The sequence below is a fragment of the Epinephelus moara genome, chromosome 5 (assembly GCF_006386435.1).
Source record: "Epinephelus moara isolate mb chromosome 5, YSFRI_EMoa_1.0, whole genome shotgun sequence".
In the NCBI taxonomy this organism is placed as follows: domain Eukaryota; kingdom Metazoa; phylum Chordata; class Actinopteri; order Perciformes; family Serranidae; genus Epinephelus; species Epinephelus moara.
This window is the reverse complement of record NC_065510.1, coordinates 12,820,671-12,834,018: the sequence shown is the minus strand read 5'-3', so window position 1 is coordinate 12,834,018 and position 13,348 is coordinate 12,820,671. Positions and strand designations below refer to the sequence as shown.

General features: G+C 40.9%; 1 protein-coding gene across 3 annotated transcripts in view; it reads right to left on the bottom strand.

Annotated features, from left to right (window-relative positions):
- Nucleotides 1–13,348, bottom strand: part of LOC126390032 (teneurin-3) — a 285,118-nt gene that overhangs the window by 27,790 nt on the left and 243,980 nt on the right. For all 3 annotated transcript variants that reach the window (XM_050044110.1, XM_050044111.1, XM_050044112.1), the window contains 6 exons: nucleotides 12,851–12,989; nucleotides 12,510–12,615; nucleotides 12,121–12,263; nucleotides 11,300–11,478; nucleotides 6,638–6,742; nucleotides 4,446–4,576 (listed from right to left, as the gene is read on the bottom strand). In XM_050044110.1, the coding sequence (XP_049900067.1) occupies nucleotides 4,446–4,576; nucleotides 6,638–6,742; nucleotides 11,300–11,478; nucleotides 12,121–12,263; nucleotides 12,510–12,615; nucleotides 12,851–12,989 (803 nt within the window). The remainder of the gene's footprint in view (nucleotides 1–4,445; nucleotides 4,577–6,637; nucleotides 6,743–11,299; nucleotides 11,479–12,120; nucleotides 12,264–12,509; nucleotides 12,616–12,850; nucleotides 12,990–13,348) is intronic.

Sequence of the window (13,348 nt, the reverse complement as noted above, 5' to 3'; positions counted from 1 at the left end):
CAGATTTGGCTGTTCAATACGAATATTCAACTATTAGTTCCTTTTTTTCCACCTAGAGTTTGAGACAGAGTCAACTGAGTGGTCTGCGACTGATGATTTGAATCTTCAGTTTGCACAGGGCAGCCCTAATATATGGTGCTAACCACTACTGCTTATTTTATGTTAGAAATTGATTTATATGGTGCTAGAGGAAAGCTCATAGAGTGTCCAAAATGGAAAGAGCTGATCATTTGGGTGGTATGAACATGCTCAGTTCATGAAAATTTGCCCATTTGACTTTGATATGTGGAGCAAAGCTCAAGAGGTTACCAAAAGCAAAAAGAATCAAACAGCAAAATGCATGACTAGTCCTATGATCATGCCTAAAAAAATCTGGCCCAACCCTCCTTAAACCCACATAGTTCCTCTCCCAGCCCAGCCCAAACATAACAGCAGTTTTGGGCCTGAGCCTGATTAAAAACCATAATTTCTGCTGTAAAAAGGAAATAAAAGAAAATTAAAACATTTATTAAAAGTTTAAGTCAACTTGACTTTCAGTGTGGTAACAGACACATGATCTCCGACATGCACCTTATCCTAACAAATATTCAACACAGCCCAAAAACTGTCATATGCCAAATATATTAAAATTGTAATCCTATAATATTTCTCCCAGTCAATGAGAGACAGGAGTCGAAATGGATTGAAAACACCGGAAAATTGGAACAAACCTGACCTGATTCAAGCACAGGGGAATTCTGAGAAATTACAGCCCAGCCTGGCCCAATCAGGTCTGGGCAAAAAATCAAAGCTCTATGACAGACCCACCAATCGACAGAGTGACAAGGAATGGAGATTGTTATTACACTGGCTCAAACCTTACTCAGTATGTTTAACTGTTCTTTGAAATTATTGGCCCACAAAATGAGATAAGAAATACAACAGTATGAATGCTTCAGGATGAAGGCTAAACAGACAAACAATAAATAAACCCAGGTGTTAAATTCATGTAAATAAGTGTCTGTTCAATTCAACATATGCCCCTCAACCAGTGAATTAAAACAAATTTCTGATCCAAGACCCATAAAACACTGTAGCATCACAGAGCCAGCCAGCCACTCTTTATCGCTTTCTAAATGACGTGCTGTTTGTTCAAACTCCAATTTACGAAGACAGATAACCCAGGTTCGGTGAAAAACTCACCTTATGGATCCTTGAAGCAAGGGGAAATACTAAGAATCAGCCAATCAGTTGTTTTACAGACCCGTTTCATTAAAGAGAGAGTCTTGCTGGAAAATGTTCAACAGTCATTTTTCTCATCTTTTTATTCAGCCACTTATTCATTCGTAAATTAGCACCAGTTGAATGCAGCGAGGTGAATAAAGAGGGCAGAGGAGGAGGATATTGGGACGGTGGCTCGCAGCCAGCTGGATGAGAAACAAAACGGGACGACAGCCAAAAGCCACGCAGAGTGTGAGCCACACCATATCAGGGGAAACAAATCATTTTGCAGATTGGCATCGCCTGTCATGTTCATAATGGATCAGAGCAAACCGTGACTTTTATTTCAATGTAATGCCAAACAGGACTCTTTGTTAGTTCTGTCTTCCCTTTGCACACAATCACTCAACCTGGACTGGAAGTACATCCACCTAACTAACCAATATGAAGACGCACTACTTGTATTTCTGGGGTGTTGTTACTTTACAACTACAGGTGTGGTCATCAACTTTAACTCAAACCAATTTCAGATCATTCTGAGTTTTCTCACTGCAGTACTGGTGGGGCTATTGCGATAACTGCAACGTTGCAGCATCACTCTACGGACAAGCCAGCCACAAGGGGTGCTAAGCAACAGTGCTACAAATGCCAGCAACATGATGAAGTGCTTTGCCTCTATTTTGCAAAGAGTGCTGCACGTTTTTTTTTCCAGATCGTCAAAAGTTGAAAAATAAGCAACTTTGGGTAAAACTCTGCAGCCACTCTTCACCATCACCTTTTACCCAGCCATACTACCACAGTGGGGGAGGGGCAGGACACAAGACCAACCGTCACATTGCTGAACAACAACAAAGGAGGAGAAATAAATAGCCTTCCCTTCATCCAGAGCAAGTACTCTACCTTGTGCTGACAGTTTTACCTCCGTGCATATTCTGTATCATAGCAACCACACACAACCAAAGCATCTCAGCTGAAAAAACACTGCGCCCCTTATTGCCCAAATAGCTCTTCTAAGCAAGTATTTAATTTGTTTTAAAACTGTGTTATTTTAGTTGTTTAGAAAGCAGCAACATACTGCACATTAGCCAACACTAAAGCTTATTTTGGCATCTGATCAGAATGCCTCCAGGGCACCTCACGTTCAAGGTTTTCTGGGCACGTCCAACTGGTAGGAGGCCCCGGGGCAGAGCCAGAACACACTGAAGGGATTATAGATCTCATCTGGCCTGGGAATGACTCAAAATCCCCCCAGGAAGAGCTGAAAAGCATTGCTGGGGAGAGGGACATCTGGGGAACCTTGCCCAGCCCCGGATAAGTGGATGAAAATGGATGGATGGATGAAATGAGGCTTATTTATATGGCACTAAAATCAAGATAAATTGAGTAATTTGCAAGCCCTAAGTACTGGCTCTCCTGAACTATCAAGTGATTTGCATCATAGTTTGATTGAATCCACTGTATGGCTACCATCTATACATTATTGACAAATATGACAGTGGATGTCAAATATTTCAGAAATTCATGATAAACAAATACATTTGTTGGCCATTAGATGTAAACCACCACCAACTGTCCCACATTCATTCATCTCATAAAACTTGCCAGCGTTGACATTCTTTGTCTAACAGTAGGTCTTTTCATTATTTCATCCAACAAGCTGCTTAAACATGCAGTTTCCCATTAGCTCGCATCTTGTGCTCAATGCACATTCCTCAGGAGGATTAGTACACCATATAAAGACAGTATAAATATTTGCATTTAGCTGAAAGGCTGGACTAAAGTTCACTGCTGTTCATCCAGCCCCACAATCACCCCATCATCATTAACGCCTTAAACTGGCATCTTGTTGCTGCTGCAGGACAGCTGGACTGTCGCTGTGTTAGTGAAGACAAATTCCCACACACACCGATCACAAACGTGTGGCTGACATGTGCAGTATACACGCTGTATTTGTGCTCACCTTTGCACGCCCATTTACAAAAACACATCCACCTGCAACTCGTTATTGCAAGCTCACAATACAAAAGTCCCCATTACCACTAGTGGACCACACATGCTGTTACATTCATTAGGGTTTATTGGACCATGCTGAGAATAGCACCACTGTGTGGATCAAACTCTCCAGAGGCCACATGACTGCAGAGTTTCCTCCTATTAAACTGGGCTAGTTAGAGAGCACTTCATGTAATATTCAAGCACTGCAGACAAATCACTGTCCCTTCCTTCTCTTCTAATAGCTTGTAAGAACAACAAACACAATGCCATAATAGACAGAAACAGAAACCCCAGTGTAAACCACATCAAGCTGCTCACAGAGGGGGACAAAATGATAGGAGTCACAGGACTCTGCGATTTGTGAGGATTGTTGCCTTATATCAAGAAGGTGCTGGATTTACATCTAATGGCCAGCTGGGGCCACTCTGTGTGCAGAGTATGTTCTCCTGCCACTGTGTGGGTTTCTCCTTCCAACTAGGGCTAGGCGGTAAAGCCATTTTATTATTTATCTATCATTTCTCCATATCAGCCAACCCAACTGTTCAAAAACATGGAGGTTAATTTGGAGCTATCTAGGTGTGAATGTGCCAGTCTATACAATATGTGCTATCCTGCTGATAATTATAGATTTATACAATAAATATATGATTAATTAAAGTAGTCCCTATCCATGCACCACATGGACCGAGCCATTTTCAGTTAGAGAACACGCATGCCAGTCTAACCCTTTCATTTTCAGTTAAAGACGGAGTATGCAGGTAAAAAAAAAACTCTATAAAAACTCTCTCTCTCTATATATACAGAAGTATTCCTTCTCAATCATCACTTATGACCCACTCTCAGTGTGTGATGGTGTATATTTCTGCAGAGACTCTGCCCTCTGACTGCACTTTTTTATTTTCTTCTTATTGCCTGTGCTCTGGACTTTTATGGGTGTGTATTCCCGCAGCGCTCAGGTGAAGTTGGGCCTTCATAAAAAGGTAGCAACCAGGTGCGAGACCATAAGCAGCAGCCATACAAGAGACAAAGTGCTGAAAAAATGCAAATACAATGAGGCAATATGCCAAACAAGAGTGAATCTGGGGTTGGCTTTCTACTTTCACTTTCACTAGTTAATAGTAACCAACAATCCTGCATAGTATACCTTTGGAGAAATGATGCCAGCATTTGTACATAGGTCACTGATCAGCAATGAGGCTTCCATGGTGTCTTTCTGTGTTTATGGAAAGCCTCAGCTGAAGAGCACTCACCCTGAGCTTCCTCCCGAAGACGATGACTTTTCCACGCGTCTGTTCCTTCCTGAACCTCCACTCCACCAGGTTTTGTCCGTTCTCTCCTGGCAGTGTCATGTTACGTCGGGCTACAGTTGGGTTAGCAGCACCTAGAAATGGATATGACAAAGGCATGAATACCAACAATATCTTACAGTGAAGAAAAAAACAGCACTGAATCAATATGTGCTATTCACACATGTGACATCTGCTGTGTGTGTAAATGTTAGAGTTTAGACAGCTGTACGCTTACTTTATTTGACAACTTACTACTTTTAGGTCAGTACCTGTAAATTGAATTAAACTGTTGCTCTTTTAAGATTATTTCCAACTTTGTGGAAAGTGTGTTCCTTGGTGCACTACCTGCACACCTTTTCACAGTGCACAGCAGATCATCCCAATCATCCTAGTTTTGTAATATGATTGAGCTCTTTTCTTTATTGCGATTAACGATTGAATATGCAAGATAATGTATTAGTGTCTCTGTAAGGTTTTGTTTACCACCATAGACATTTAATGTTTCCATCTCAAGATGGGCTTTGTATGTGTTTAAAGCTGGAGTGTAGAACTTTTGTCTCCCCCTTCTGGCAGGAAGACTAATTCCACAAACGCTGTTGATGTATGCTTATGTCTGCAGGTGAGCCCACTGCATCTCCCCTGGCCCCAGGAGCACTCTTTTTGGCTTCAATCCCTCCTGTGAATGCTGACTTTATTTTTTACCTGGAACTTCCACTTCAGAAACTTTTCTTGGATGCTTCTTAGGATTTTCTGCTATAACTTTCGCCATACTCCTAACTGCAAACTATGGTCCCTTCCTGCCCCTTTGCCCTGGCTGGTTGACATGAAATATATCACTTCCGATGCGCCAGCATGGGAAAGTCATCACAGGCACCAGACACCACAAGTCTAGGAAATACAGAGCTTTCCCTGGCAGCAATAAGCTTAATCAGCATTGTGTGAACTTGTTTGGCAAGGGTTTAAATGCAACAGACATTAATTTATATGTAAAAGTCAGACTCTTGCTTGGGGGAGATAAAGGGGGAATATTACTGTTTAAAATGAAAAACATGAATCTGTAATACTGCATCATTACATGTACAGATTGTTGAATAAAACTTGGTTTTAAAAAAGTCTCTCACTCCAGCTTTAAATTCCCTAATGTACACCATTTACAGCAAATCACATATCAGATCAATCTGTCGTAATTGCTGCTAATCATTTTCCAAACATGCTGTAGTGTTTTAGCTTTAGACCCTAATCTGAAAATCAGCCTGCAAAGACATGACATGTGAGTTGGTCATTAATCACTGTGAGCATGACGTCTGTATTTATTGTTGTGAAAGTTTTATTGCTGTAGTTTGGTAGGTCAGCTGCTAACGCAGGCTTGTAAATCTGAAAAGTCTGCACTATATCACTGTGCGACGATAATAAAAAAATGACATAAAGAAATGCAGGCATATTTATTATGACAGATGAATTACAGCATATGCGGCACAGTCTCTATAAGCTGATTTTTTATACTGTACTATCATGGATGCAAACCAGTGGTATGTAGAAAGTAGAACGAACATGAGTCTCAAACACCATTTGGAAGTGGTCACCAACTGTGTTAAATATAGAGGATTTGCAGTAAATGTACATAAATGGGAAAACACTGCACAATCAGATCAAAGGCATCAAAATGAGATTTTTTGTGTTATGTGTATTGCAGTACAAATCAGATCCTAATGTGTCAAATCAAACTGTGAGCTGAAAACACTGTATCATTACAGCCGGACAAGCTGTGGCTTGTATCGAGTGTCAGAGTAGAAACAACTGAAAACATGACACTGATACTCCACCATGATCCTTTTCACAAACAGACCCATCAGATGGTGTTTACCTACATAGAGTTGCGCTGGCAAAAGGCCTCTCACTGAGCATGCGACACAAAAACTCTGCACTGAAACCCATTTACATAGAGATGTGACACATAGCATACTGAGCAATTTCTAACTCATAAGCATTCACCGTGTAGATAGCCTACACCCAATGCTTCACACAAAGTGCATAATGTAGAGCAGGATAGTCATTCAACAGATGCTTTGTGATTACAACCAACCTCTGTGAGAATCATTTTGACATGAAACCTCGGATTAATCCACATTATACATTCAGGGTAATGTGCATACCTGCCAGAATGTGGGGCTCCGTCTGGTAATGTGTGTCCATCCCGTTGGCGTAGATAACCCTCAGTGAATGATCATTACCCACCTGGTAGCTGTTGCGAAGCTGATCTATATGACAGAAAGACAGAGAGACGATTACTCCGAATGATCCATGACGGTGTTTCACACTGATTCTGTGTTTGTTTTCAATGTGGCAGACTCTAACGCATTTATTCAAAAACACTGTAATAATGCTTCAGTGAACTGGGGGGAAGGTGAGCAAAGGAAAGACAATGAGAGGACAGCAAGAAAGTGCAAGTAAGGGAGGGGGAGGGAGATAAAGGGGTGAATGTAAAGAGAGAAAACAGTACAATTAATTTCCGTGGGCAGGGTTTGAACCTGCTAATGGAGCACAGAGCAGGTATTAACATCCCCCAGCCTCTTTTAATTAGGTTCCCCTTGACCTCGCGCAGGACTAATGGCTGTGTGTGTGTGTGTGTGTGTGTGGTGTGTGTGTGTATGTGTGAGCGAGAGAGGCTTCCTTGGCCGTAGATATTTTTACTTCTTCCTCCTTCCTTCTTTCTGACACACCATCAGGTTGACAATCGGTTGATTGGTTGATTTATTTAAAAACTAATTAAAGTTTTTCCTAACAAAACGTTTGACTCAACTTTATTGACGTACATTTTCAAGGGCACATTAAAAAGGAAAAGGAAACATTTCAACATTTGATGCAACAGTAATTAAATATAAAATTAAGTAAATTAAATATAATGATCTACAAATGTGTTTTTTCTTTACCCTCCATAGTTTCACCAGGATCCTCTTCTCTAGGCTCTATCGAATTTTAATTTACATACACAAGAGAGGAAAAACTGCAGCGCTGGTTGGCCAAATTTTTGTTATAATGAACTCATTACAAAGATATTGTAAAAAAAATACTTCAACCACATAATGACAATTTACACATCAATTACTCATCCAATTTTATGTGAAGAGAACTTTGCTTTTCTTACATGCCTCCACAGTGAACGGAGAATCCAAAAAAGGTGAACATCCTTCATGTATTAAAGTCACTGAGGAACACATTTATTACTGGAAAAACATCTTCATCTTCCTATGGGTAGCGTGCCCTGAGCATGCCTGAGCATGCCTGAGCAGGCATGTGCCTATGAGCTCAACTTCAGCATAGTTCAAATGCATGCGTGTGCCCAGACTGTGTTTAAAATCTTAATGTATTAATAAAAAAAAGCATGTGTTTGGCAAGCACTGAGCATATGTCTGGATAAATACGACTTGAATTACGCTGCACAAGTTGTGTGAGAGTTTGTTAATGGATGGTTTAATATAGTTTTGCTGTTGTTAAACTCAGTCCTCCATTACTTTATGTCATGAAGAAAGTTTTCTTCATGAATTCAAGGTAAATTGCAGGGAGAAACTGATATACAAATGGTCATTTTGTGGGTGAAATATTCCTTTAAGACCTTTCAAATCTGGCCAAAAGGCAATTCCTGCAAACACTGACCGCTGTGTCATTTCTCCAATAATGACTGTATGTTGTGGTTTATTATTGTGGGGTGGATCTGATCCTTCACTCCCACCCACCCACATCAATTTCCCAGCACAAAAGAGAGGCTTTGTACAATATGTTATAAAGCGGGAAGAGTTAGCACACACAGCATACAGCCGGCCCTTGATAATGCATTGGCACAAACATTTGCTGTATTTTTCCTCGTAGAACATCACTGCCAAGCCCTGCATTACCAACATGTTCGCCCGCTTTCACAAAGCAATCAACAACAACAACATCAAAATGACAAAACACAGCAGCTATATTAGCTTGTTTACCATTTCTGGGCTGCACCTACACCTAATGTGATTTCACATTACCGAGACCACTTGCATGCTGGCACATTGTGCAGTTTAGATGATAGCGGGGAGGCGAAACGATAAATAATGTACACCAATTGATGGAGAGGAATGCTACACTTGTCGATGGCTTTGAATAACTTATTACATTCTGATCAATACTGTTCTGCTGTGAGGGAGAATCCACTCTGTTTTCTCTCACACTCTGGGCACATGTAGCTGGCTCTGAAACAAATCACTGCTGGCCACTCGAGGCCTCGCTTCAACCGGCTCATTAGTTCAGATTTAACAAGGGCATCAGTGCTAAATTATTGTTTTTGCTCGCCGTTTAGGCTGAATGTCTGACATGAAGCATGATAAGGTGGGTGAAACTAGCTTTTCCTTTGGGACTTCCCCTCAAATCTGTGATTCTCAGAGGGGATGCATTGACAGATCAGTCCATAACTCACTTCCTCATCTGAGGTCTATTCTTAAAAGGTCCAAAATGGAGATTTCAGTTTTTCAATATTTATTATTAGCTGTAACACGAGGAGCTGCTGTGAGTTATTCTTACAATCTGCAGGAAGAACACAAACATAACAAATTTCAAAAAGGCAGTATCCATTGTAGCACTACATTGTATATACATTCCTGACGAGCAATTAAATGCTGCACACGTCTGTCACAAAAGTTTTGAATCTGTACACTAACGACACATTCTTCCTTTCTTTCAGTAAGTCAATAGGTAATGGTTATGGACTAGAACAAAGGCATGTACTGCAGATGGAATTCACTTAGACCTCAACATACTCTATCAATACTGTTAACCGTAGGTCAGTACTGTACATGCAGTGTTCCCATGGCACATTCACCTGAGCCAGAGGGTAATACTGTGGAAAGCAATGTGAATAAAACCTTTCACAATTTGGCTACTGGTCAGAGAAATATAGATTTAATGATTTGGAGTGTTTGCTCTGGGTAAGTGCCAGGACTGGTGGCGGTGGCTGAAGATCATGAACTACAAAGCTGAGAAATGTCTGGATTACTGGGCAGAAGCTGTTTATAAGGGTGTTAAAGGAAGACTTTCTCACAGAGTGCTTTCTGCAGGAGATTGGTCTGACTTTTTCAGCCATTTGGTGCTTTTACATGGACTGTAATACTTCATGAATAATATGAATAACAGCCCAATCAGAATAAAAATGCCTCACGTAACCACATCAATTGAAAGAGACTGGCCCGCATGGACAGTGTGCTACATTCTTATGTGAATGCTCTGATTAATAAATGTATTATTTGATTTTGAAACAGTCTTATCTAACATTGTTGTTACAGGCTGTGCAATGTGGAGTCACTAGACACAACAACTGTCTTGTTACCAGGAGCAGTGACCTGCATTGTAATACGTTTAGGGAACACTGGTTAATGGTAAAGTCTACTGATAGTTTGCATGTGAGGTGTTGGTAGCTACAGAAAATAACCTGGGTTACACTTACATTACTTACTACTTAATTGTATCAAGAGGCAGAACCACTTCTTTTCCTTCTTTACTTTGTGTATTGAATGAATTGTATTTTCTCAATAAGGTTGAAAAAACACTCTTCTTCTGCTATATTTCTTGCAAATTATGCTGGTTTCACACTCAACACAGAAGCGTAATGAAGCACACTGATTTTCCGTGCAGTGCTGCCCACTTCCTTTCAGTGCCCATGTAAAGCATTTAGACTATTCTCACAGGACGTGGCACTGGTTGGCTTGTGATTTGCAGCGATAGTTTTGGCATCTGGTTTATTTTTTTCAGCAAGCCGTGAGTGAATCTGACCAAAGAACACACTGATAATCTATGGGTGATATAAAGGATATATTAGATATGATATAAATGATCTGATTTTGATAAATGATAAAATATACATCCAGTGCTACCACATAATTGTCAGTTGTGTCAACACAGAGAGCAAAAGAAAGACAAGCAGACACACACTTACACAAGCAGACAGAGACAGAGCTCTGCGTGTGATCAGAAAAGAGCAGAGGAGTACAATTGCTTGCTGACCTGGTGGAAAAATGCACTTGTGGTGTGAACGGCCAGGTCAACTGCTGCTGGGTGGCTGCGCAATAGTTGACATATCAGGGCATTTCTGCGACCAGGGTGAGCATGGCATGAGACGCTTCACAGCAGGCAGAACTGCTTCACGCAAGTCAAAAAAGTTTTATTCTGATTAAAGTCTTGGGGGCATGTAAACGCACATCTTATTGGATCACTCTATTAAGCATCCATGTAAACAATAAGGCTGGAATCTCTGATCAGAATGATTTCAATCCGACCACAGCCATCGTCTCCTGACCCTGGTACCACTCCAAACACAGCAATGATATTGCAGGTTGTGACGAACCAACCACATGTCTGAATGTTTCATAAAACTCTACTGTGTAACATTTACCAGCCTCAGCACGGCAATGACTGCGACTCTATCAGCTATTAATGCTGTCTCTACTGTCTTTGTAAACTATATACATTGTGTGAAACCTTTCATCTTCTTTCATGTCGTTAACAATTGAAAGAAACAATGATTGATCTTCTAAAACAAGCTGGGCTTTTTCCATTGTGGTTAATTTCTGTGTGAACCAAAGCCACCCGTCAATGATTTAAAACAAAACTGCACTGTTTTGGAAAAAAGAGAAAGCTGAAATATGTTGAATAGAGCCCTGGTTTCTACAGGGACACCATCACTCAGTATGATTCACATTACAAAGGCATTTGCAAAATAAATGGTGTTACAATACACACGCTCTTGCCAACTTTCTTCTGTCTCACACACACACACAGAGACGCACACTTACCTTGCACCAGAGTGTAGAAGGAGTCTATTGATGACAGGTTGGTTGTGATGGAAACGTCCTCATCCCTCCCTGACGTCTCGATGTCCACGGCAACAGCTCCTGACGACATGTCGCCGTGGAGATTGGTGACCACGCCGGTGGGGAAAGTCACATTAGTCAGACGACCCTCGCTGTCATAGCTACAAGGACATTGAGGTTGCAGGGAGGGAGGGATAAAGGGACATTAGTTGCCATTACTGTGATGTGCTTTATGGAACCCTGAAAAAAAATATCAATCTGCATTACACACACACACACACACGCACACACAGTAGTAGCTGTAGTTTCTTACAGCTGAATGTGCTTGAGTTGGCTCTGAGTAACAGCAATTTTAGAGGAGGTAGAGCAGAGCGCAGCTTGGAGTCGAATTCATTTAATTAGAGGAAGTCGATTTTATTACAAGTGAATTTCAACTCAGATCTGAAACTAGGTTTTCAATTACTTGAGGTCTCTTGTCAAAGGACTATTTGTTCAATGTCCACTGGTCCAACAAAAGGTTATATCTGGACATAAACTTGTAGAAACACTGAAGAAATGAAAGTGTGTGTGTTACTATTCTGTCGGTTAAGCTCGACACCTCACGTGTTGCCCACTGATGCCACTCTGTCAGAAGTGTTTGCTCAATGCAATAAAAAACAGAGCTAATATAATTATCAGTAACTTAATTAATAAACTTGTAGATGGCTTTTGAAGTGTCAAAATCCAACAGTCCATTTATCCATCAGCACGTACAGTATCAGTGCAGGCATGTGCTCAGACATAAACAAAGTAATGCTGCTCACTCATAGAAGGTGGTCCAGCCTATTTGGATGCTCTTGGTAGCCAGCAAACCGCTGTTGCCATGGTAACTAAACAAGACCAGTTCCTGACCCTGAGCCGTGAGAGTCTTAAGACCTCCGTTAGTCCCGATGGTCAGCCAGATGACCTATACACACACAAAAACACAAACAGCCACAGGAAAACAGGGTCACATGTTCAGATTCTGCCAGTATGCTCTTTCACTCATGTCAGCCATCGTCTCAGAAAACTCGAAATTTTGTGTGAGTAATATCACTGTATTCAAAATAATGATAAAACAGAATCACTGGTCTATTAGCTGGCTGAATGCAGGTATTTTGATAATGGGACGTTTAAGTTCTGCAGCACGACAAACAAGCCTTGCTCATCTCACCTGATTGTCAGGGGCGACCACACGTACAGGCATCCTGTTGGTGTCTCTACGGATACGGAGGGTGTTTCCACTGCTGTCTGTCACTGCGGTTACATCTTCCTCATTGCTGAGAGTGAGGGAACAGAGGGTGGAAAATTAGTGAGAATTTTTTAAGGTAAAAATAGGTAAAGTTTTATGAAAAGGGAAAAAAAAATAGAGCGCAGAGACAAAATTATTTTTTAAGATGCAACAACTGAAGAGAGAAAAAACACACAAGGTAATTTCTTCCTGAAATATAAACTTGGGTTGCATTCATCCTCATTGTAAAATTGTTGTTTTGTTTGTTTTCAAAGCAAACCAACCTGTAGCTGAAGTTGTATTTATAGTCTCCAGTGACCAGAGACATGGTGAACTGGTGAGTCCCATTCCAATCAAACACATAGAGCTCCTGAGAGGCTGGAGACGCCACTTCATAGGAGCTGGGACCTGAGGCCAGAGAGCCTGAAGAAAAGCAGATGGACAGACTTGTCATTTCTTTATTATTTACTTTAGCTCCTATTATTATTTGCTTTTTCTCTCCATCAAACTCATACAGTATCTTCCCAGGATACATTGCAATTACTCATACATTGGAATACAACATATGCAGAAAAATTCTCGTCATGATTTTGTTTAGTTACTGTCTATAATGCAAATGGAAAATATCTGGGGCAGTTCTGCTGTTTACACCGCAGCAATCACAGCCAAAATCTTGTTTTTGGTTTTGAACCTGTCATTTAGTACTTTTCAGTTCAACAGGGACGACTGGCCGAGCAGATTTGCCTGTACAAACATCTCTAGTCCACCACACTGGGGAGAGG